At 32.8% G+C, this 27,105-nt stretch overlaps 1 protein-coding gene across 2 annotated transcripts in view; it reads right to left on the reverse strand.

The window, feature by feature from the left end:
• MIPOL1 (mirror-image polydactyly 1) overlaps nt 1–26,795 on the reverse strand; it is a 242,214-nt gene extending 215,419 nt beyond the window's left edge. Inside the window, exons 1-4 of one of the 2 annotated variants that reach the window (XM_028102338.2) lie at nt 26,584–26,795; nt 24,836–24,971; nt 23,377–23,482; nt 5,719–5,848 (exon numbers count right to left, since the gene is read on the reverse strand). In XM_028102338.2, coding sequence (XP_027958139.2) covers nt 5,719–5,848; nt 23,377–23,482; nt 24,836–24,971; nt 26,584–26,711 — 500 coding nt within the window. In that variant the 5' untranslated portion in view covers nt 26,712–26,795. The remainder of the gene's footprint in view (nt 1–5,718; nt 5,849–23,376; nt 23,483–24,835; nt 24,972–26,583) is intronic. The other variant, XM_088025050.1, reaches the window with a different exon arrangement.
• Between the last annotated feature and the right edge of the window lie 310 nt (nt 26,796–27,105).

The raw sequence follows: 27,105 nt of genomic DNA on the forward strand, positions 1-27,105 counted from the left end.
ATATAGCACTGTGCAGCAGCTGATAAACTAAATGTAATATTACTTGCAAATCCCCAAAGAAGAGTTGTAAAGTTATAATGCAAGTATTACTGAAATAAAAAAGGCATCTACTTTGAAAAGTTATGTTTAAAAATATTTGGCCAGGGGCGCCTGGGTGGCTCAGTCTGTTAAGCATCTGCCTTTGGCTCAGGTCATGATCCCAGGGTCCTTGGATCAAGCCCCACAACAGGTTCCCCCTCCCTCTGCCCGCCACTCCCCCTGCTTGTACTCTCTCTCTGTGTCAAATAAACAAAATCTTTAAAAATAAATAAATAAATAAACATTTGGCCCCAGCAAATATTTTTGTAGATATAAACAAACTGATTTTAAAAGGCATATGGAAAAGCAAAGGTACCAGAATAGCCAAAACAATTCTGTAATAAAAGAGCAAAATTAGAAGGCTAACATTATTGGATTTCAGACACTATAAAGATTCAATAATCAATACTATGTGGTATTGGCAAAGGGATAGATGCACAGATCAATGGAACAGAAAATAAAGTGCAGAAATTAATCCACACTAATATAGTCAACTGAGTTTTGACAAAGGTGCCAATTAAATTTAATAAATGATGGCCTTTTCAACAAGTGGTACTGGAATAAATAAATGCCCATATGCCAAAAACAAAAAAACTAAACAACCCCATAAGTACCGCCTACCTTACACAAAAATTAACTCAAAATAAATCACAGATCTAAATGTCAAACGTGAAATTTATAACTTCAGAAGAAAAGAAAGGATTTCAAAAAACCTGTGTGACCTTATATATGGCAATGAGTTTTAGATTCAATATCAAAGTACAATCCATGAAAGAAAAAAAAAATCAATAAATTCCATTTCATCAATATTTAAAAGTTATGTTCTGCTAAACACATCATTAAGAGAACAAAAAACATTCACTGCTGATGGGAATACAAAATGGTGTAGTACAGCCAACTCAGGAAGTGACTTCAGCAGTTTCCTCTAAAGTTAACACAGATTAAACATATGGCCCCAGGAATTATGTTACTAGGTTTAGCCAACTGATTTGAAAGCATATGTCCACACAAAACCTGTATGCAAATGATTATAGCAACTTTATTCAAAATCGCCAAAAATTAGAAAAAAGAAAAGAATCACCAGGAGGTGAGAGGATCCTAGAATAGTATGAAGACTATGAAAAAGAGCCTAACTATGTTACATAACTTCACTTAAGGAGGTAGAGGGAAAAAAGAAGAGCCATTCTAAGTAACTTTGGAAAGTGGTACTTTGGAAACCGTAACATTAAAGACTAAAGGAACTATACATGAACAGTGTACTCTAGTAGGTAAAGTTGTTTCTCATGGGGGTATCCGTTAATGATTCTGGAAAGAGTTATAAGGTATACTGGGGTAGAAGAAATAAGGAAATGATGGATGGTAGGGGATGGAAACCAGGTTTCCTACTGTTGGAGAAGAAATTACACATTAAGAAAAAGGAGAAAGCCAGAATGAACTATGTGGCGTTGGATTAGAATCAGAGAAATAAGTATGAATTCAGATTTAGCTTAATAAAGATACAGATAGATACATACATAAATAATTTCATATATGTGTATGTATGTCAGTTAGTATACATACATATACTTCCTAGCTCTTTCTGTTGATTGGGCCTAAAAGTAGCCACACCAAGTAACAATGAGCACACTCAGAATGCAGATCTTGGTTTCTAGTACCGTTTTCCAATAAAAGGAATCATGGCCCTTTGAGAAATGACTGATTCTACGAGTGAGGCAGATCCCTATACATCCCTACACATCCCTACAAGACATGACCCAGGGGCATCCTGTGGTGCAGAAAAGTAAGAAAACTGTTTAAAAATCAAAAGGATGGGGACATGTCAAAGGGATATGGAGGCCAACTGAAAGAGCTTCCAATGGCCAAGCTGGAACACTTCAAGCAACACAATAAATAACACAGTATTAGATTATAACCCAAAGTATTAAATGAGTTTCAATGAGTCTATACTAACATAAACAAACAAACAAATAAATAAATGAGGGAGAGGAGACAAATCTCCTGTACTGAAGAATTAGAAATAATTTATGTAGATATTTTCTGTAAGGCAAGTAGAGCTCAATCAACCTCTCAGCCCACACCCCTTATCCCCACTTCTGAGTATGGGCTGCACTTAAGTAACCTGCTTCAAAGAATATGAAAGGGGAATGTTGGTAAGTAACTTTACAGTGGAGAAACATGGTAAGCACTACCCTGGCTAGGTGACCAAGATTAACATCACTGGTGTTAAGTCATGTTGATAGCATAATGTTGAATAATATGATGAGAATGGCACTTCAGTCCTGGACTCGTCCCCCCAAAACCAATACCTCAGTCTAACCATGAGAAAAATTAAAAAAAAAAAAATCGAATAACATTCTATCAAATGCCTGACGAATACTCCTGAAAACTGTCAAAGTCATCAAAAACAAGAGAAGTCTGAGAAAGTATGACTAGAGTAGGCAAAGGAGACATAGCAACTAAATTAATATGGGATCCTGGATGGGATCTTGGAACATAAAAAGGACATGAGAAAAATTAGTGAAATCTAAAGAAAGTGTGGAGTTTAGTTAATAATTATATACCAATGTTGCTTTCTCCCCCATGCCATACGTGACATAATTAACGTAAGCCATTAAGAAAAACGAAAACTGGAAGGTGGTTATATGGAAATTCCCTGTACTATCCTTGCAAACTTTCTGTAAATCTAAAAGTATTCTAAAATAAGAAGTTTATTGGGGGGAAAAAGGAAGTCCAAGGAAAGACAGTGGAGTGAAATCTGAACACAGAAATCTGCCACATGAGCGAAGATAAAAAATTAGTCAAACGGTAAAGGAAGTAGGAGGACATCACATAGTAATTTTTAAAAGTAGGGTAGACATACAATGGTTTGGGCCAGGTTCACCGAACTTCTCCTTTTACACATAAAAACAGGTATGAAGAAAAGACAGTGAGCTCACCAAATCCTGAGAATTTTTCACTAACACCACACAGCTTGGAAATAACCTGAGAAACTAATGAATTGTATAGATAGCCCAGAGAAAAGTAAAATCCTTCCTGAACAGAAGAAGCCTGTGTTACAGAAGAATCTTTACAAAGGAAGGAAGAGGCACCAGAGCAGGCCATTTTCCACTATACTGATGGAACAAATAAAAGCCCAAAAGTAATACTCCATGGAATCTGGATATACACAAGAATAGGTAGAGTGAGCCCATGGTCCACTGCAAGACACCAAACAATTGGAATTACTAATATAAAGAAAAGGCTTGAGATGATCACAGTGAATGCAGAGAAAAAGAGAGGGATTCAAATAATTATTAAACAGATAATACAGAAAGATAAAAGTGCCCCAATAATAAGAATAACCAGAGTCTCTAAAACAGCCTAACAAATAGGATACAAAATTCACAAATCTAAAATTTCCATGAACTAAAACAAGAATCAAAAAGTCCTTAGAGTGGCATGCTGTGGGTTCCAAATATGTTTTTAAAGAAGAATCAAAACAAATACTATGATTAAGTTCTTCTAAGAACAAAGACTCCTTCAGGCAGAAAAAAAAAACCAAAACAAGTCACATTTAAGTAAGGGAAAAAAACCTGTAACCTGACTTCTTTTTAGCCAAACTCAATGTCAAAAAATAGAGTAACATTTTAATAATGTTTAGAATAAAAAAATACTTAACTCAATAATTTTATTCATAAGCAATTTGAATATAAGAATAACACAAAGCCAGTCTGAAGCATGCTAAATCTGAGAATAAAGTATTTATTAGCCCTTCCTCAAAAAACGGAAAATGACATTCGGTTATCCAGGGATTTCCCAAAATAAAGAAATCAGGTATAAAAATGTCATGTATGAAAAAAGTTGCAGATAATGATTATTTAATCCTTTTAAAAATCAAAATTAAACAAGAGGGGGACATTTTGGCTATAGAATCTAATACAATTTTTACAAAGATTTTATAACTAGAATTTATAAAGAAAAAAAGGAGTTTAAAACTTACTCCATAGCTGAAAGTCAAATGATACTGTTTAACCGAAACACCACAAATTTCAAAAAACTGGAAAGAATTGATGATTCCAAAACTTTAATGTTTTTCAGTCTCTTTTCTTAAAATTTGAAGGATCTTTGGGGAATTAATATATCTTACTGTAGGAAGTAGACTTTGCATGAGGTTCAAAAATTTCTTTAGTTTCACTTCAATTGATTATTACTCCCAAATTCAAATAACACACAGCACCAGCTATGAACCAGGTACTTTTCAATATTTATTAAATCATTTAGTCCTCATAACCACTTATACAAAGTAGGCACTATTTACCCATGTTGTAAGCAAAAAACTGAGACCCAGAGAGTCTCAGTAATTTGTCCATGGCTGTACAGCCAGGAAGCAACACAGTGAAGATTCAACCACAGATGTCCGGATCTGGATTCTGTGCTGTTAGCCTCTGCATTATATTGCCTCTTAAATAAAACAGTATGTAGAGAATTATTTGATTTTTATCAAATTAATTCTATGTATACATCCACTCAACCACCAACCATCAACCATCCATTCTTGTAGATAATAGTATTTAACTATATAAGCAAAGAAAATGTTTGGAATAATGTTTCTCTATTGATAAAGATAGTTATTTGGGAGTAAGCACTGGGGAATTCAGGTAAATTTTTTTTTAATTTCTATTATTCAATGAGTTTAACACCTTATAATGAGTATCAGTCTTCAAAAAAAAATGAAGCCATTAATCTAAACAAAAAACAAACCACATTACCTAATCACAACTTGAACACTGTCATGTTAATTATTTAATGACTTTTTGTCTCCCTAATGAACAATGTTTTAATTAGTATTTTACTGTAATCCCCCATGGAGCCTAGCACAATGTCGGGCAGAGCAAACACTCAATAAGTATATTGATGGATCATCATAAAATATTACATTACTACACTGTACCTATCTTACAAGTAGTATATTTCTAGATGCTCTAGAGCCTTTACCTAAATCTGACTCCTTAGACTAGCATCATTTACATTATCAGGGAACTTGAAGAAAAACAGAATCTTTAGCTCCACTCCATACTTATTGAATGAGAATGAGCATTTTAAAAAGATTTCCCAAGTGATCACATTAAAATTGGAGAATTTCTAGAGCATTATTTATCTAAGCATGGTCCATTATTTACCTATATCAGAATCACCTAGGTTGCTTGTTAAAAATGTAGATTCTCAGGCTCTACCCTATTTCAAGTGTCATTATATTTTATGCTACACCTAATAAAAGTAAAAAGTAGTGATGAATAGGAATGAGCATATTAAGCAGAGAGCAGTGAAAGAACCTACATAGTTTAAATAAATCAAGAAAGTGATACTAAAAGAGGGAAGAAAAGAGGCATCACAAAGGAAGGTAGAGTAAGTATACCAACAGTAGGCTATCAAGAAGTAGAGAGAGTAATTGTACAGAGAGTGCTGTGTATTCCCCCTCACCCCCCCTTTTTTTGACTGTTATCCCTGACATGCCAACTACCACAGCATGACTGTGGGAATACGAAATTTACTGGTGAACCATATAACAATCAGTAACTCTTCTTAATATGTAATTACCACATAATGCATGCACTTTATAAATGCTCCAAAAGTCACATATAGTTTTAAATGTATACATACACTTTTAGAGACATTTCCATATGCTTGGCTCGTGCAATTGCTTCATCTCTCTCCTCATTGGCTAACCGCAGTCGAGACATAATAGCTTCATCACGTTCCTTCTGTGCAAAATACACTTCTTCAACCAGAGCTACCAAAATATATAATCCATAATTAAGTAGAGAAAATTTAAAAATGCATACTTTTAGCAATAAGAAAAACAATTTTGTTATTTTACTAAATTAAATTAGTATCAATTAATCCTTGAAAAAACATTTTTAAAAGCTACTACAAAATTGAAATACATTTCATACCCATAAAAACACAAATTAAAAGGTCAAATAATTACAAATACTGTGAGCTTGTGAAATAAAGGAAACTCTCACATACACTGCAGATAGGTGTATATATTTCTACAGCCATTGAGTAAGTTGACAATATTTATTACAGTTAAAGATTTGCCTATAACCTGGCAAATCTCCTATTTAGTATGCAGCCTAGAGAAATTCTTGCACATGTGCACAAGGAAACATGTATAAAAAACGCTTACTGCAGCATTATATAACAGCAAAAACTTAGAAATAACCTAGCTGTCCAATAACAGGAGCAAGAATTAAAAAATTACTAAACATTCAAAATGGAATACAATACAACATTTAAAATGAATTAGCTGGACACATTTCAAGAATAAAATTACAGCAAAAATTGCAAGGTCCAAGGCAAAACAACTCTACCTATCATTTATGGACAAACACAATTAGTAAAAATATTAAAACAAGCATGGCAATGATAATCATCAACTTCAGGATAGTAGTTATGTCAGTAGCATAGTGGAAGAAAAGGAAAGAAAATGGGATCAAGGAAAAAGCAAACGGGCAGAGCTGAGCTCTTTAGCACTGCGCATCTCCAGAGAGCATCGTTTACATAGATCGTAATACAAATGGTCTCATCTAGATTTGTGCAGCACTACATAGGGCATAGGGAGCTTTGATGTTATCTGAAATTGTCATTTCTCAAGCATAATTTCTACCTGAAATCTTATATAACTTTTTTTTGTAGCTTCATGTTGTATTTTATTTATTTTTTTGAAGTTTTTTTTATTATGTTATGTTACTCACCATACATTTCATCATTAGTTTTTGATGTAGTGTTCCATGATTGTTTGCATAATAACACCCAGTGCTCCACGCAGAACGTGCCCTCTTTAATACCCATCACCAGATTAACCCATCCCCCTCCCCCCTCCCCTCTAGAACCCTCAGTTTCCTTCTCAGAGTCCATAGTCTCTCATGGGTCAGCTCCCCCTCCAATTTGCCCCCCTTCATTTTTCCCTTCCTACTATCTTCTTCTTCTTCTTTTTTTTTTTTTTACCATATAATGTATTATTTGTTTCAGAGGTACAGGTCTGTGATTCAACAGTCTTACACAATTCTTATATAACTTTTAAAATATCACTGCAATGTTAGACAAAAAAGAGCTCAAATACCTAGATCACTGAACCAAATTTTACTTACACTGTCAAACCACAAAATAAACTTAGGAAAGATGTTTGAAATGTTCTTTTAGTTCACAAAACATTGGGTTTTTGCTAACATTTGTCATAGATTAATGCATAGCTAATCAAGAGTTATTCTTGTATTATTTAAATTATAACTGGTAGAAAAGAAAAAAACCCCGAGAGTAAATCATCTATATCTTTTCCATAATAGAATATAAAGTGGAACATGTAACAGCAAAGCTAAAGTCAAAACCATTTTCAAGAAAGTGAGCCTAAGGGAAGAGAAATATATTCATTCATTTCTTCACTCATTCATTAATTTATTCTTTCATCAAATATTTATGAAATTTCTGTGGCAGTCACCCATCCAGTTTTAAGTAGTATGACTAGTGTTCTTAAAAGTCCTTACCTTCCTGGAGATGTATACATTCTATTACAGAGAGAAAGACAGCAGAGAGAAAGCAGGGCCAGCCAAAATTAAACAGGCAGATAGTTAGAAAGAAGTAAAGGTTTTGAAAGAAAATAAGGGTGTGTGAGAGAAAAAAAAAATGATTTGGAAGATGGGAAAAGAATAAACTAATTTAGGAAAGGTGGCCAGAAAAGGGCTTTTTAAATAAATGACATTTCAGCACGTGTAAATAAAGGAAGAGAAGCCATATTATACCTATATATTTGAAAGTAGACTAATAAACAGAATAAAACGTAATACAAAGGCCCTAAAAGTGTTAGAGGAAAAGCTGTAAGGCCAATGTGTCTGAAGCACCGTGATAAAGGGTGAGAGCTCCGGGAGGTCACAATGGGCCTTGCGATCCATAGCAAGGATTTTAGGTATCATCTAACTATCATGGTAGCCAATGGAGTGTCCTGAGCAAGGAAAAGACAGCATCATATTTATATGGTGGAAGTCTAAAAGGAATTCTGGTTTCTGAGTGAGAAATAGTCTGGAGGTGGGCATGCATAGAAGCAGAGACTAGTTAGGAGACTAGAGGAGTAATCTAAGCAAGAATTCACTTCAATAACCCATATAAATGGTCCATTCCTTGAAAGTAAAGCTACGCAGAAGTAAATATACATACATATGCCATCCTAGAGTTTAGATATTACATTAAAAGACTTCTAGAATAGAAACAATTTGATCAAGTCTGTGCTTTAGAAGGAAACACCCACAAGTTGGCATATAGAGTGTATGTGAAAGATGTGGGGGTCAGCAGAAAGTTGCAGGCTGGATGGTGTGTGCCCCCTGACCCAATCGTAGATTACTGTAACAGTTCAGGTAAGAAATAATGAAATCCTGAACCAAGGTAAGGACAATAAAATTAAAAAGAAAAAGAAAATGGATTCAATTCGTAACAAAAAGGGTAAAACAACAGAACCCAAGAGCGAAGCATGTACTGAATAAATTTTAGAGAAAAGGAAAACAGGACGGGTGACCTCACTAAGCATGTCTCAGTGTATCAGCAGGATGATCTTCTTAAAACCTTAGGACAAACAGGTTACTCCTCTTGCTACTGCTACATAGATTTCAAAGCAAAAAACAACAAAACAAAACAAAACAAAACAACGGTCTCAGCGTGGCATTCAAGGAAAACTAGAGTCCAGTTCTAGCTCACCTTCCCAGCATCACCTATCACCATGTTTCCTCCAGGACAATGTTACATAAAATACAGGTTGCAAAACACGGTTTTTTAACAGTTACGTATCACTTTAATGTATATTACAAAAATGTGACGGGTATATTAGGCCTATAATGTCTCCTAGTGTCATTCAATTTAATGTCTAATTAAATTTTAAATTTGTTACCGAAACACTTTGTTGAGCCAGATGCCCATATGAACGTAACTTTCTATTACTTCATTTATCTGAAGTAAACAGATCACAAGGTCACAAAAAATGACCTAGTTATTAAACTTAGGATAATGATTACCTTTTGGAAGGAGTACTGAAAGGAAGGATGAGGGACATTTCTGGGATAATTGGTGATATTTGGTTTCTTGATCTGGGTGCTGGTTACATAGTTCGTTCACACTTTCTGAGATTCATAAAACTGCACAGTTATTGGTGTACTTTTATGTTTAGATGTTAAAACTAAATAAGAAACACTACATTAAAAAATACATTTATCTGGTTAAAAAGTTGAGCTGATTTAAAGAAAAATATTAAGAGTAGAAAAAAGTTAGCATGTGTGATAAAATTTCTGAAGGTACATGTTAAGATTAAATTTTAAGCAACAGAGACTTGTCCTTCTGGTCAAGATGGAGTAACAGGATTTGGATTTGTCCTTCCACTTAAATCAATTTTTTAAAAGATTTTATTTATTTGCCAGACAGAGAGAGAAAGTGTGCACAGAGAGAGAAAAGCAGACTCCACGCTGAGCAGGGAGCCCAATGCCGGGGGGGCTTGATCCCAGAACCCTGGGATCATGACCTGAGCCGAACGAAGGCAGACGCTGCTTAACCTACTGAGCCACCCAGGTGCCCCAAAACAATTTTTTAAAATGGACAAAATATATAGGATGACAGCTTTCAAGACAGTAAGGAAACAAACAAATGAGTTGAGCCCTATGATTAGCCCAGCTTAATACACAGAATTTCCAGAATATGGCACAGGAAGGGAAGAATCAAGGGGGAGCCCAGCTGATTCCACAATTTGGGAGGGCAGAGATAAAATCTGGAGAAACCAAAGCAGCCGGAATTCACAAGAGAGACTGTAAGAGAAAAAACAGCTGCAAAGAAAGAAAATTCTGGAGTTGTACAGAGGGTCTTCCTCAAAATGTCAGTTGAATACTGAGTGCACCTGTGAGTAAACTACTCCATACAGGGGAAAGAACCACCTGAAAGGATCAGAGGCAACAGTGCCTTGGGCTCCAGAAAACCAAAAATAATGCATGTTGTTCCCACCAGCCAGATCAGAAAACCTCAAGATTCATGAGGTACTGCATAAAGGCAAGACTGAGTCCTGCCCCAGCAGTGGGGATTAATCAACCCTAAACACTGCTCTGGTAACATCTAGCATATCTTTAAAACATGACCCAAAAGGAGAGACCTGTTTCCAAAAAACATAAGTACATCTGATTAGAAAGCTCAAAAATATTTTATAAGAATACAAAATAGCTTCCAAAATGGTAAAATTCATCATGGCATCCAATTGCCAGGCATGCAAACAAGCACCAAAATTAGGACCTATAATGACAAAAAAATTAATCAACTGAAACGGACTAATATTTTTGTCAACCAACTAATACATAACCCTGTTTAGGGGCGCCTGGGTGGCTCAGTTGGTTAAACCCTGTTTATGTGTGTTTCTGTTTAAAGACACTTGTTTAACATGTACTTTGATTTAATAACATTGAATCCATGGCCAAAGGCACTGTAACTCATGCCTGAACAAAACTTACCTAACACATATTTTCTCCGTAACTCCCAACATAGCCTTCTGGTACTCAGGGAACACTAGATTGTATTTCAGCACTACACTTGGGGGCTGTTTGAAACAGTGAAATCACCAATAAAAGGCACAAAAATGAAGTAAATCTAACACTAAATAAGCCACAACTATAACACTTATTTACAGTATAAGAGTTGAAACAAGAAGGTGGTGTGGCCTTGAATGTGATATTTGTTTTTCTCTTAGTTTGCTATTTTAGTAATTTTTATTAATTCTTTTAAAGATTTTATTTATTTATTTGACAGAGAGAGACACAGCGAGAGAGGGAACACAAGCAAGGAGAGTGGGAGGGGGAGAAGCAGGCTTCCTGCTGAGCAGGGAGCCTGATGCAGGGCTTGATCCCAAGACCCTGGGATCATGACCTGAGCGGAAGGCAGATGCTTAACGACTGGGCCACCCAGGCGCCCAATAACTCTTATTAATTGTTTAAAGGTAAAATAACCTTTTATTCCACAAGATGAATACAAAACCTAAAACTATAAATGTTCTGGGAGAAAACCTTCGTGAATTTAGGTAGGTGAAGCTTTCTTAACTATAGTACCAAAGTATATAACCCATTTTAAAAATTGACAAATTGGACTTCAATCTAACTCAATTAAAAATCCCCACTTTTCAAAAGACATGGATAAGAAAAGACAAGCCACAGATAGAAAAAGATAATTGCGAAGCATATATCTGATAAAAGACTTGCATCCTGACATAATTTCTAAAACTCTCAAACCTCAAAAATAAGAAAACAAAAAAACCCAATTAAAAATGGGCAAAATCCAGGGCGCCTGGGTGGCTCAGTCGTTAAGCGTCTGCCTTTGGCTCAGGTCATGAACCCAGGGTTCTGGGATCGAGCCCACATTGGGCTCCCTGCTCGGCGGGAAGCCTGCTTCTCCCTCTCCCACTCCTCCTGCTTGTGTTCCTCTCTCGCTGTGTCTCTCTCTCTGTCAAATAAATAAATAAAATCTTTAAAAAAAATGGGCAAAAGCCCTAGACACTTTATCAAAGCAGACATACTGATGATAAATAAGCACAAGAAAAGGTGCTCAACATCGTTAGTCATTAGAGAAATGCAAATTAAAACTACAAGATAACCACCACATACCTATTACAAAGGTTAGAATGACAGCATGATTAAAGATGCTGGGAAGGAGGGAGAGCCACTGGAACCCCCATTCACTGCCTGTGGGAATACAGGACCGTGCAATCACAGTTGGTCAGTTTCTTAAAAAGTTAAACATACACCTACCATAAGACTCAGCTATTTCACTCACAGGTATTGATCCGAGACAAATTAAAGCATATGTGCATACAAAGACTTACACACAGATATTCATAGCATCTTTGTTTATAATAGCCCCAAACTAGAAACAAAAATTTCAATCAACAAATGAATGGATAAACAAACTCCATGACAAATTGTGCTAAACAACTGGATATACACTTGCATAAAATCAAATACTTTTAATCAACAGTTAGATAAGGTTAAGAAATTCTTGTTATGAACACAGCTTTTGGAAGAACTGGTACCTTCCAGCACAATTTTCATAGTTTTTTTTAAGGTATATCATTGGTGCTATGTGGCTTTCTGTAGCTTACCACGTATCAGTTCATTCTGCCACTTTGAAAGAAACTTCTGCCCATGATGTAGTACACAATAATGAGTTTTAATTCCCCCTGATAATTGTATGCAATTTCCTTCCAGGAACGATATTCATAACAGCTTAGAGAAAGCGACCTAGTGTATTAGGAAGAATATGGGCTTTGATTCAGATCCAAAGTGTCAACATACTAAACATTACTACTTTACTAAACCTGTTTTTCCATATTTTTAAATTATTTTAGTCTCAGTTCAGGTGCATAAAATGTATATGATACCACCATTTATGGTTGTTAGGGAAAAATTAAGTGAGTAATATATGAAAGCTCTTGGCCAAATAAGTAGATTCTCAACAAACACTGGTTCCACGCCACCACTACCATCTCCACTCTCAATCCACAGATGCCCAATGTGGCTTCATTTCTAGACATATTAAAAAGATGATTTTGATTAATTTGGACCATTTATATACATGTATGTATACCCATATACACACACATATACATATATATATATGTGTATGTATTTTGTTAGCATTCAAAAATTATACATGGGAACTGAAAGAAAAATTATTTAGAACCCATTCTATATTGTATACTGTACACTATAATGACATAATAATTTATACCAAATATCACAATATTCTAAGATATTTTAAAAATTTTATATTATAAAACACTTCTACTTTCACTCCGTTTGTTGCAGCATTATTTACAAAAGCCAACATGTGGAAGCAGCCCAAGTGTCCACTGACAGATGAATGGATAAGGAAGATGTGGTATATATATACACAATGGACTGTTTTTCAGCCATAAAAAAGAATGAAACCTTGCCATTTGTGACAACATGGATGGACTTAGAGGGTATTATTATGCTGAGAGAAATACATCAGACAGAGAAAAACAAATACCATATGATTTCACTTGTACATAAATCTAAAGACAAAACAAAATTAGAAAAAAATAAACAAAAAACAGAAATGGTCCCATTAATATAGAGAATAAACCAGTGGGTGCCAAAGAGGGAGGTCCTGGGGGAATGGGCAAAATGTGTGAAGGAGAGTGGGAGATACAGACTTCCAATTATGGAATGGAAAAGTCATAAGGATGAAAGGTACAGCACAGAGAATGTAGTCAATGGTATTTAATAGTGTTTAATAGTGTTGTATTATAGACAGATGATAGCTATACTTGTGAACAAAGCATAACATGTAGAGTTGTTCAATCACTATGCTGTACACGTGAAACTAATGTAACATGTATCAACTATACAGCAATGAAAAAAAATTTAAACACTTCTAAAAAAACAAAAAACCAACCCCCTTCTAATTTGTACGTCAGACAGGATGGACAAAATGATGCTGCACGGTGATGTAAGTACAGATAAACATGTGTGTCATGTCCCGAAATATTCTGACATATCAAAAGGTTAAAATACTAATTGCTAAACTTTAAATGCCAACAGGCTTCCTTTCACTTCTGTAAAGTGTGATGAGATGTTTATAAAGTGACTTTTAATGTAAGCTGTGTTCTACTTTATATACAATAACACTTTAATGAAAGAGGTAAGACTAGCAATGTTAAGGGCTTTAAGAGTAAGTACGGATATCTCTGCTTAAACACTTTACACCGAGGGCTTATTTGGTCCTGTGCTAATCAAGAGAAAATATTTTTTCCCCCTCTATAATGCTATCAACTCTAAAGAGGTAAATAATGTGTATATTTAAAGGAGATTGCCTTCTGAGTATTCTAAGGTTAGGTTTTAAAGTACCATAAAACACACACACATAAAATCTGATTACACATTTTATAAATGCTAAGAAGTATTTCTAAAATTAATTTTTAAACATCTATTAAGTTATATGTGAAATTTGATTATGAAAAACCTGATTCTTTCTAGAATTCAGTACTTTCAAAGGATCAATATGCAACCCTCAAACATTTTTAGTAAAGAAAACTTAACTGTAAACACTGAGCTTTTCCAAGGTAGATGACTATTACAAAGTTCAGTAGAAAATCAATATAGCATTTTAGTTGGAATTTGCTCATTAAACACCCACAGCTCTAATGCAAATTATGATGGAATGAATAAAGCAAATACGCATGCTTCTTTCTTTTTATTAAATGTAAAATCTACTGTTAATTGCATCTCGTATGTCATACAAACTTTTCTCCTTAACTATTAAATAGAAGCTTTAACAAAAGTCATTAGAGATTCTCTTTCTTTGACTTGAATAAATTTCAATATTTGTTCAGTAAAGGTTCACAGCAGTTAAATTACATTAACAAATATTATTAGCTACTATGTAAGCCAACCAAGTAAAATACTTATATTGTAGGTAAAACAAATCATTGGGTGTTTACAATAATATTTGGATATCTCCATTTTTAAACATGGTTATCAAATATACTATAATTCTTAGGCAAATTCGAGGAAGATTCAGAGAGGATCACCCCCCCAAAACCAAATACTCAAATTTGTTTAGTAAGCTAATTGTTTTCTAATATGGGCAAGAGTAAATATGAAGAAGCTGAACCATACTAAGTATGAGTTTATTGAGTCAAGACAGAGTACATATTTTCTTAGTAGAACCCAAGTCTATTGACAATCCCATATTCTACACTTCTCAAACTACTTTTAAAATACAATAGAAGTCAGGCAGTGTATTGGAAAACATTCTAGTTTAAACACTGGATCATGATTCTCTAAATAACTTAATTTGGAGGATAGACATTTACCAAGAAAAAGAATCCATTTGTTAACATCCGCAAGGTAGCTATAGAAATAGAAAAGGCTGAACTAAAGCGAAGGAAAGAGATATCATCAAGATTTGAAACATGTAAAATAATCACTGATTACAATTCATGTTCCAAAATTCTAAGTAACAAATATAGATAACAGTTTTATGAAAAACAGGTCTTTTATTATATTTGAAAGAATTTCAGATTGTCTGGGTATCTACTGCTTTACTTGTTAAATGGATTCCTTGCAAATATGCTAGTATTTTATGAAACCACCACATATATATTCCAGAACCATAAACATTACACTACATTTTTTAATTTCCTTAGAAATTATAAATTCTCTCTTTGAATAAATGAGTTATTGGAAATTTAAACATAGATGGTAAATGTCCTACACCAATAGAAAATTAATCAAGCTACTCCAAGTAGTTTGATGCCTCTATTTTTTCTTTTACAGACCAGACTATTAAGTTTTTCTAAAGCTGTATTTCAATGTTCAGCATTTTATATGATTATTTTGTAAATAACCTTTTCTGATTAAAATAATACAGGCTCATTGTAAAAATAGACAAATATTTTACATAATCTTGTAATTTTCTGTGTATACTTAAACAGAATATATTCCTATATTCTTCAGTATTCTTCAAAAATATGAAATACTACATGGGATTTTATCATTTGGACATGCCATATTTGATAGAACTAAGATACTCCTAGTATTAGATTTTACACTGTTCTCATTTATTGACTATACAAATAATACTGTAATGAACATCTTTGTATGCAAATCTCTATGTATATACATAGCTAATTACTGAGGCAAATTCCTAGAAGTATGGTTACTGCATTAAGTATCAGTTTCTTAAGCTCTTAATACACTTTCAAATTTTCCTCTGTAAAGTTGCTAGTACATATATACTTATCAACAGTACAGAAACTGTTAAAAATTAATTAGAAAAATATACAAATAGTAAGTTTTAGTAGCAAAACTATAAAATAAGAACTTTTTTTTGCAAAACCCTGAATTATTATATACATATACTTAGTACAGAAAACTCAGAGTATGGAAGAATATTTTCTAAGAATATCCTATTTACATTCAAACATTTAATATATCTGATATTAGAGCTAAAAATGTTATTGTGAGAGATAAGCTTATCCCAGAAGTATTAAAACCAGTATCAATTATTTTATGCACTTTTGAAATACAATTTTTAGAGGTACTTAACTTACCTTCTGCATAAAATATCTACTTTAAATTTTAATTAAATACCAATATGAAAATTCTATAAAATATAACTGCTATCTAAAATTTTTTCAAGATCATTTCTTCTTCAGAATTAACTAAACATATGGAAAAAGTTTTAAGAATCATTTTCTGAAAATTTTTCTGTTATTCTAATTAGATGATATGCTCTCAACTGCTTGACACCAGGGTAAATTTCATAGTATACCAGACCTAATTAAATATTTCAGTTGTTGGTTATTTTTATGCATAATGCTTTCTTTGTTTACTCAATGTTTATTTTGTTTTTTCCAAAAAAATTACAAACTTTCCTAGGGAAAGAGCTTACAAAATTGGCTATACTCTACCCTCAAGCATTATTTCACATGGCACTCATCATAATTAATCCTGATTTACACCCACAGGATTCTGCAGCCAAAGATAATAATATAATCAATATTCTACCCACCAGTATTTCTAACTGCTATATTTTACAGAATTGAGCTTTTTGTTTTTATCTGAAACTGGTCATATTCTTGAAATCCTTTTTCCTTCCAAATTAAAAGATGATATGGATATGAAAACATCCATATAGGGGTACCTGGGTGGCTCAGATGGGTAAGCATCTGCCTTCAGCTCAGGTCCTGGGATCAAGCCCCATGTTGGGCTCCCAGCTTAGCAGGGAGTCTCCTTCTCCATTTCCCTCTGCCTTCCCCCCTGCTTGTGCTTTCTCTGTCTCTGTCTCTCTCTCTCAAATGAATAAAATCTTAAAAAAAAAAAGAAAAAATCAATATAGATATGTATGTATTTCTCCATTATAATACTGTGAATACATTTCAGTGTTAGATTACAGGCTATCATATTTTAGTAATGCCCATTATATACACAGAAAAATAGTATTCTAACGTATTATTTTTTAAAAGTATTACATTATCTTCCTCTGATATATAAAACTCACTCTTGTTTTTTTTTTTTTTTTAAGATTTTTTATTTATTTACTTGACAGAGAGAGACACAGCGAGAGGGAACACAAGCAGGGGGAGCGGGAGAGGGAGAAGCAGGCTTCCTGCCTTGTAGGGAGCCCGATGCAGGACTCGATCCCAGGACTCTGGGATCATGACCTGAGTCGAAGGCAGACGCTTAACGACTGAGCCACCCAGGATCCCCTCATTCTTGTTCTTAATCATTAGATGGTCAATATCATCTGAGATATGGTATACAGTAATAAATACTTTTTTGAAAAGAGAACAATGTAAATGTTTTCTGTGACACAACAACTTTTATTTTTCAATGTTAATTGGTTGTAGTGTCTTAATGTATTTGCTATAATGATTATATATCTATACTTATAATATTTATATGTTAACCTAGAAAAACTTAAGTTGCAAGTTTCATGGATTCTATGTTCTGATGCTTTGGGCAATTACAATTAAACTCCTCTCCCTCCTACCAAAAACAAATGAACATTCTCTGTAATAAGAAGAGCTTGACAATATTTTTTTTTAATTTATAAAATATCAGTCTAAATTTGGGTGCAGAGAAAAAAATCTATGTTTAAAGACCTAAGCTGTAAAAAGCAGATTAAATGCTTGCAGAATGAGTACAGCAAGATAAGCAAATTATGTAGCCACTGAATTATATGTAAAATGTAACTAAGATAGATGGATGGAGAGAGAGAGAGAGAGAGAGAGAGAGAGAGAGAGATTTATAAACACAAGACTTAGAAACTAAGGAGTTCTTTTGGCTAAAACCCAATATTGGCCTTATTTCAGTTTAATTGGAAGAGGATCTCAAATTCATCTTCTCCATGAGATATCAGGAACCTGGATTTCTCTTTGTACCAAAGGTTAATAAGAAATGTGTCTGCAAAAGTCAAACAGCATTAAATACCAAAAACTGATTATTATTCTACAGGAGTTGTTCTGTCATTCATAATCTCTCCATGCTCCAACCTTCCACAGCTAATCTTTAATGGATGACATGCAAGAAAGAAAAATAACTAACATATAAAGCAGAGACTCTAAAGTGAACATTTAAGAAATAGAAAAAATAAGGGTTTTAAAGAAATATATTTTAAATATAACAAAATAACATAAAAAACTAAATATCTTATGTATAAAATTTAAGCATCATTTGTATACTATAAATGGAATACAGTAATAAAAATTAAGAGATATTACACTACATAATATCCACTGAGCCTATTTAGGAAAACTGAAAAGGTTTAATTGAACAAGTTATTTTTAAACTTATAACTACATTACTGACCTAAGAGTAAATTAATGGTTGCAACAGGCCATACAATACTGTCACTGTCAAACTCAAAACAAATTTTGAAGTGTTTGTGGTTTAAACATTTTATTTAGATGAAAAGAAATAGTAAAAAGTAGAGAGTCAATGTTTCTGCTGTGCTTCTCTAAAATATCCCCTAGTATTTAAAGGTCATATATGTCAGTGATTTTCAAATAATCTTATCCACATGTACAAGTTAGTGAGTTAAAACACAGTAAAAAGTCCTAAATAGCTCCAATGAGATTTTCCAATGTTAACACATAGGGAATGACCTGGTCATTTCAGCTTTTGCTAAGTAAGTAAGACCTACTTACTATATATTTTTCCTTTATTTTCTTTTTTGTAAAGATTAAAAAAAATAATTTTCATATTTTCAAAATTTTTAAGTAAGGTTAAATCTTAAAATCAAGGGCAATTGAAAACTGTGGAGATAAATGAAATAAAAATACTTGATAAATTATTTTTAAAAAAGAAATACGTATGAATCCTTTGAGAAACAAAACCATATATAAATAGTTATGGGATAGTTACTTTTGAGTATATCTCAAGGAGTCTTGAGAAAGCAAGATGATGACATCTTGAGTGCCTATGGGTTAAGCACTTCATAAACATCATCTCACTTAAATGTCACAGCAACCTATAAAATAAGTTTTAACCAAAGCTTAGTGACGCTGTCACTTACACATAAGTGATAAAAAGATTAGAACAAAGGTCTGAATCCAAAGTCTGAACATTTAATCACTACCTATTTCAATAGTGTATTATGAGTGAAAAGTGATTGCAGTCAAGAAGAAATGTCTGAAATCCCAAATCTGCCTTATTTGCTGCGTATACCCAGTGCCTAACACAATGCCTGGTACATAATGACCCTTCAATAAATATTTCTTATTTGATTTTTAAAGAAATTAGCTTAATTCCTATAAAGTGCCTAATAAAAATAGTAATGATGGTGATGGTGATGTCAAAAAAGGGGAGGGTAAAAGGTCAACCATTTGAGATTTTATCACAATAGAGGAAAAAACTGAGTTTCAAACTCTCATGAGATCACATTAGAGTGACAGTATTCACATGATGTAAAAGCCAACAGGGAAGTAAAGGAAACAGGCTTAACACTATTTTAATAGTCTACATGAAGGTTTATTATAGGTATACATTAGATTAAAGCCCAAAGCCTTTGTATCCCATTTCTTTTATTTTGGATTCACATTTAAGTAAAATGCATTTTTAATTAAAAGCCAAACAGAACAAAAATCTTTCCATGACTTCTGATATTATCAAAGATTTAAGAGTTTTAAAAAGATAGAAATAATCAATATTACTATTAGCTACAACTTACTGAGTGCCAGTCATATATTAGGTGCTTTTATATATTATCTATAATCCTTAAAATTATCTGGTAAATTAGTTAATATTCACATCTTACATGGGAGAAAGTAAACCTGAAGAAGCTAATAAGTAACTTGCCCAAAGGCATACAGTTGGTATTAAGTATCAAAGCTGTGATTTGAACCTCAATCTGATTCCAAGGCTTCTGGTTTTCCCATTATTTCAATGTGCCTCACAGAGAACTTATGTGGTTTTGACTACACCAGAGTATTTTTGTTTTTTTTAAGATTTTATTTATTTGTCAAAGAGAGAGAGAGAGAGCACAAGCAGGGGGAGCGGTAGGCAGAGGGAGAAGCAGATTCCCCACTAAGCAAGGAGCCCGATGCAGGACTCGATCCCAGGACCCTGGGATCATGACCTGAGCCGAAGGCAGACGCCTAACCAACTAAGCCACCCAGGCCTCCCGACTACACCAGATTCTTATTCTTATATTCAATCAGGTGGGAAGAAATATATACATAAATTACATAACACACATTAAGACAAAAACAAATGAGAAAATCTGAAAGACAACAAAAATGGCATAGGTAAAATGACAAGATTGGATCATACCCATCATATGAATTTCATAAAACTTTGGTTTATGTGGTCTTTATGTATCAAACCTATCACAGGAGTCATCCTAAGATTAGAAAGCAAGCAATTTTTTTAAAAAATCACATCTTTAGTGATTAGCAATACTAATCTCTAATCATAGTAGTACTAATACTAAATCTAATCCATACTCATTGTAGAAAACTTAAAAGGGCAGAAAACTTAATTGAAACATTAATACATCCATTAATAACTACCCAAATTTGCCTTTTGTTTCATATAATGTACATGTACAAATATATTTAACAAAATTATACTTAAATACAGTTTTCCCCTACTTTTCACTTAATGTTGTTGTGAAGATCTTCTCATATCACCAAATATTATTCAGAAATGGTTTTTAGTTATTGCATGATGTCGGACAGTATAAACACATCTGAATTTATTTAACCATTCTGCTAGTGTTTAATTGATTTTAATTTTCTGGCTATCCTAACAAATACTGATATGAACATTCTTACATATAAATCTTTGTATCATATATTGCAAGGAAATGGCTTCTATTTCCTTTGAGTACCTCCTATTTTAATTAACATTTTATCTGAAAAATCTATAAACATACATTTTTGTATCTTATTTGCAATTTCCAATGTTTAGAGATTTTTTGCATGTATTTCTTCTAATGGTGGGATATCTTGATTTTTTTAAACATTTATATTCCGCCTAAGTACATCATAATACATAAATGTGTGTACATATTTATAATAAACTTAACCAAGTACACTTTTTATTTTGAATATGAAAATAAGCAATGAAAGAAACAAACATCAATATTTATGTGGATTTTTTTTGTTCTCATTATATGGATTATTATCCTTCCATAAGATACTAAAGAAAATATTTTTCACATGTAATCATATTCCTATAATGTTCCTCTTTCTATTAAGGTACTGACATAGTTGTTTTTGTTACTGTGTTTTGCTTTTTGACTACACTTACTACCAGTTGGATAGAAAATAAGCTATTTAAGACTGTATGTATAAGAAAATATGAAAAAAATGATGAGTCTACCAAGAATCACTTAATGAATTTCTTATAGTTTCAAACCAATGGATTTCTTAAGCAATTCAGTTTTTAAAAAAATTTTTGACATATTACGATGATTCTAATGTCACAAGTAAAATATCTTTAATCTTTTTTAGAAGATAGAACTGAAACATTAAAAAGATACACACTGAAAATTTATACTTTAAAAAAACTTTAAAGGATTTTCATTTTTGTCATTTTTGTAACTAAATGGTTGGATGTATCTCTTTTAACTCGATTGCTTTGTTCCAGAGAAACTATATAGCACTGCTATTTTATCAATTTAGGAGACTACCAAAAAATACTAAACATTTTTCAAACATTTACTAAAATAATATTGTATCATTAATAAGAAATATTTGATTAACAATAATCGTAAAGCAATCAAATTCTTTCCAATTTATGCATGCATGATTCATACTATTTATTCAAAGGGAAGTCTTAAATATATACAAATAAGTAAATATTTGAAGTAGATGATTAGCTATATCATACAAAAGTTTTAAGAGTAGATAATACTTCTTAATGACTTTTCCCCTCCAAGACATAAATCATCTATGCAGACATATCAGTTCATGCTTTTCATCAGTGAAATGGCCTAAATGGCCTAAATCTTGCCAAATTACTCCTGGAAGGCACATGCAAAGTCATATTATGATGCAAACTCCTTCAAACAAATGTACTTCTTTTAATACCTTCCTAGCAATTAGTATATACATATTTGATTATAAAAAACCAAGACACTTCCAAATTGTTCCAAATTTATATCTGAATTATTCATTTTATATATACTTAAAATATATTAGCCTCATATTTCTCCACTAAATAAGAAACAAAACATTCATGGTAGTTTAACATTAACAGAAAAGCAACAATTTATTATTTTAGCTGGAGTATTTATTTATGGTAATTTTAGTTTTATTTTCATAGTGATGTTTAGTTCTATTTCGCATAGACAGGCTATACCAGTGAATATGTATGACCTAAAATACCAGGATTCTTCCATATATGCAACCAGCCTAATGTAGCTCATAAAATATGATTATAACTTCAAACTAATCACAAAATACAATTTTTTCTTAAAATCATTCCAATTGATACAAAAACGTTAGAATAAGTAACCTTTAAAATGCCTCTGCATGTTAATTTCTATTATACTACGAGATTTCTATCCTTAACATAAAACAGTGTGAGGAAGAGAGTCACAGACTATTGAGAATCATCTGATCTTATCTGTAACATATCACAGATACATTAAAAAAAATTTCTCCATGCAAAGACCTGTGAGTAAAGATAGACTCCAAAACATATTTAAGGCAGTCATTTATAATCTTAAACTCTGGCAACCTTTCATTTTAATCTTCTCAGTGAAAATATTATCTCCATCATCATCCACATCATCAGACGAAAATTTATTAATTGCACAAAACAGATTTTTGAATCAAATGTAGGTTTCCACTGGCAATGAATATATGACTATTTTCACACAGAAGAGAAGTATTTCCTCTCAACGAGCTAAAACAATAAGTGGTATTTGAACTGCTGGTTGAAAGGTAGAGGCACTGGTAATCATTATTTCCCCTTGTTTGTTCAGGTCCTTCCAACAAAACAAACAACCTTTTTGTGATTGGATTGACATGGTGTTAACAATGCATTTAATGCCCAAATCAGTATGAATACAGGTAAAGCTCTCACTAATACCAGTACCAGGATGTTAAAGCCACCTATTTTCTATGCAGCCAAAAAAAAAAAAAAAAAAAAGACAGAGAGAGCCTCCCCTCCTTTGGCAAATAAGCTAGTATGCTAGTATTCACCAAGCCACATCATATAATAACCTTGTGTATGATTTTTAAGACCAAATGTTAATACTCATCTACTATACCTGCTGTCTTTTCAGCAATATAAGCTTCTGTTGCTTTCTCCTGGAGTTCCAGCTTAAGCTTTAGTTTTCTCTGTTCCTTATCTTCTTTATACAATTTTTCTTGAAGCTAAAACACATTGAAAAAACACAGATTCTTATTTGAAATATTTCTTGCAGAAATATACTTAATCCCAGAAGTAGAAATTATTTTTTCTAAGCCCTTCTATATTACATTTAACTGTGTAAATATATAACTCCAGGGGGTACCCCACAATATTTAAAATTTTAAGATATTCCATAAAGTAATAATTACCTATAATGATATAGAAATTACAAAAACATTTTGACATACACTTAATTTGTATGTGTGTATACAGGTAAATGAAATTAAAGAAGGAATAACATAATTATTAAAAATAACTACTGCATAAGGCAATCTGATCTGTTCTTTTGTCTTAAAGCAAAACACCTGGAAGGTACTATCCTAATTAAATAACGGACAGCACAGCTTTACAGCTTCTCTTAGTAATTCTAATATTTTGAAACAAAATTAATTAAGATAATAATCTTAATATGTGAAACAAATCTCCTTTGAGAATGCTATCCCATCATATTCCATTTAAATTGGCACTGGCACCTGATTTATAACTGGCATGTAATAAATAATTGCTAAATGAAAATACAGAAAATATCTCCTACTTTCATACAGAACCCCTCAAATGTTTTGTTTTTTGTTTTTTTAATTTCTCCCCTAGGTTTTGTCATTTGTGTTGTTTTCCGTCAGGCATGATCAACATTCCTAACAACATGCTTCGGTATGATTAGGTCAAAAAACTAGAATATTAAAATCAGAAAGGTATGTAGAGGTATGCAGAGGTTAAAAAAACAGAAGGCATAGAATATGAACATTATTTAATAACATTATTTAAAGCTCAAAGAAATGTAACTAGAAAGAGTCAGGAAAGATAAAACATGACATGACAAATTGGACTGGGCAAAATGCAGCAGTATATAACAACACAAGGAATGTGAAAATATTGCCGAGCCTTATGACTTTAAAGTTTAATGACATATATCATTGAGGTGAAATACAGGGCATCGATACTAATAAAAAAAGAAAAAAAACTTAAGTAACACGAAATCAGTACATTGTATTTTTCACTTTCCATAATACTGAAGTAAACTTTTACTACAGTAAAACTTGAATTTTTTTTTTTTTAGGTACTTACTCTGGGCATCATAGATTTATGAAAAAGGAAGTGATATCAGAGGCCAGCCAGGGAGGAAATTAAAGAAATTGCTTTTTATGGCCAATGTCTCACCTCAGTCATACTCTGATGGTATGGTATGGCAACAACATAAAGCTATACAATTAAAGGATGAAAGTACAGCATGAAACTGAATTATGATGGGCAACAAAGCAAACTTAGGTCAACAGATAAACGCACATTGTACAATTATCAGGCTTTCTCTATTGTACCTTTTTATTGCTTGCTCTGAGAATGTCCAATTCTTTTAGAAGAAATGCTATTTTCTTCTCTTTATCTAAGTCTGAAGTAACTTGACAAGGGATCATACACTCACAATGCAAATGATTATCTCTATGTTCCATAATGCTGTAATAAAAAAAACTGTTAAACAATATACACATATGATTTCTACTATACAGGATCTATAAGGCTTACAGTGCAAATGAGAGAGACAAATTTAATTTTTAACAAAGAACATGTGAAGTTACTTAATTTTAAATTTCTCTTTTTATACACTTAAGAAAATACTATGGATCAAAAAGGATAAATACATCAATTTCACAGAGGTACTAATCTAACAACTAAGAGAGCTAAATCTGTGGAAAGCATTTAGTAACTTCTACAGAGATTCATGGTTCAGTACATTTAAAGAATTCAGGTTTTAAGGGTTGTGAATAATTCAATTTATACTTTTGGTCAGGAGTCTAGAAACTTATCTCACTTTCTGGAAAATGGGAACAACAATCATACTTTTTGCAATTTGGTTGACAGAATATCATTTTCTCATTATTAAACTCAAAACAAATTAAAAATGAAAACCTAGTCCTGTGACATTTAATGGTAAATAAATTTTTTTGACATTTTGTATGCTATTTGAGAACAGTATCCACTTGTTAGCAAGTAGTATAAAGAAGGGAAGGGAAAAGAGATGGACCATTTTTTGAAGGCATTATATTAAAGTTGTAAACATAGGTAAATCTTATTAGAGTTCCTACGAAGTTAAGCAGTGAGGTCTGGGACAGTCAGTGCAGCTCTACCTACTACGTATTTCTTCTGTTGCAATGATATTAGATATTTCATACTGTGGCTTTAGCCCAATCTCTACTATTTATTACTATGTTTATCACTTCTTCATTCATCCCTACTCCTATCCCCCAAAAGTATATCCCAAACCTGCACTTTAGTAATGATATAACTGTTTGCCAAAAAGTAGGAACACATTAATATATATCTACCACATTGTTTAATGTTCATTAATATATCTACTGAATAATTTTTAAATAATCATTTTACTTATTTAGCTGTTCGTATGCAAAACTGTTAAAATATACTGTATTAAATCAGATTTTATTTGGATTGAATATATAGTAATTGAAATTTTTGTAATTCTGGAGTATTTTCAAAATATATGACTAATTATCAAAGTACTTCAATCCCATAGAGGTAAAAGTCACAGGTGTCACAAAATCAAATCTCTTCCTGGGATAAGTAGGTAAGGTGAATGTTAAAAGCTGCAGAATGGAAAATAATAAGGAAGACAAATGGGAGAGAGTACAAGGCCTTTTCTAGAAGCATTCAAATTCATTTAAACAAAAAATCATGCTAACAAAACCCAAAACACATCTTTGGGCTTATTTTGTCCTAGAGATGCCAGTTTTGGGCTCTGATGATTAATTTCCCATTTATATCACCGTAACAGTTATTTCCAGATCCAAAATGAAAGGACACAGAAAATAATATTCAATTCTGCCTTCATTTAAATTCACCTTGTGCTTTTTCACTTAGCAATCTACAGACATTACACCAATGTAAAGAAAACAGTAGAAAACTCTGGTAGATTGCCCAAATTCCAGTAAGTTTATATGTCCAGTTTAGCCCAAGCCAAAAAGAAAGGGAGGGATGAATGGAGGAAGGAGGAAGGGAAGAAGAGAGAGTTCTCCCAATCTTGTTTTCTAAATTTAGGGCTGGCAGCACTCACTTGGATTTTTTAGTAGTACCGTCAGCTGTCTCATCACCTGGATAAGGAAAATTCCTTGATCTCTGCCCTGGCAGTTCTGTGTCCTCATGGGTGGCTTCATTAACTAATTCATTGGATTTCTGATGCATGCCTTCCTTAGAATTCACAGTTGGCTGTTCATCCAGCTCTGTACTTTTATTTCTCCCTGTAGTCTCTTGTTCAAGATAACTATGGGCTATCTCTGTATTTAAAACAAAGCAAAAACAAATGATATGTGAAATACCATACCTACATATTAAATCATTCAAATGAATATTTTTGTGGAAATAGGTGCTGTCATAGCTTTAAACATGTACTTACTAGTCTTACTCCTATTGTAATCAGCTAAGGATGTACAATATAGTTTTTCCACTTCTGGTAGGTATTTAGGGCAATGATTTACAACCTTGACTGCAGGTTGAAATAACCTGAGGCGTTTCTGGAAATCCTTAGCCCAGAACACATCTTATACTAATTAAATCAAACTCTGTTGGAACATCCAAA

Source organism: Eumetopias jubatus, unplaced genomic scaffold (genome assembly GCF_037043125.1).
Source record: "Eumetopias jubatus isolate StellerSeaLion01/CBP00866 unplaced genomic scaffold, mEumJub1_p1.0 scaffold_7, whole genome shotgun sequence".
NCBI classification, from domain to species: domain Eukaryota; kingdom Metazoa; phylum Chordata; class Mammalia; order Carnivora; family Otariidae; genus Eumetopias; species Eumetopias jubatus.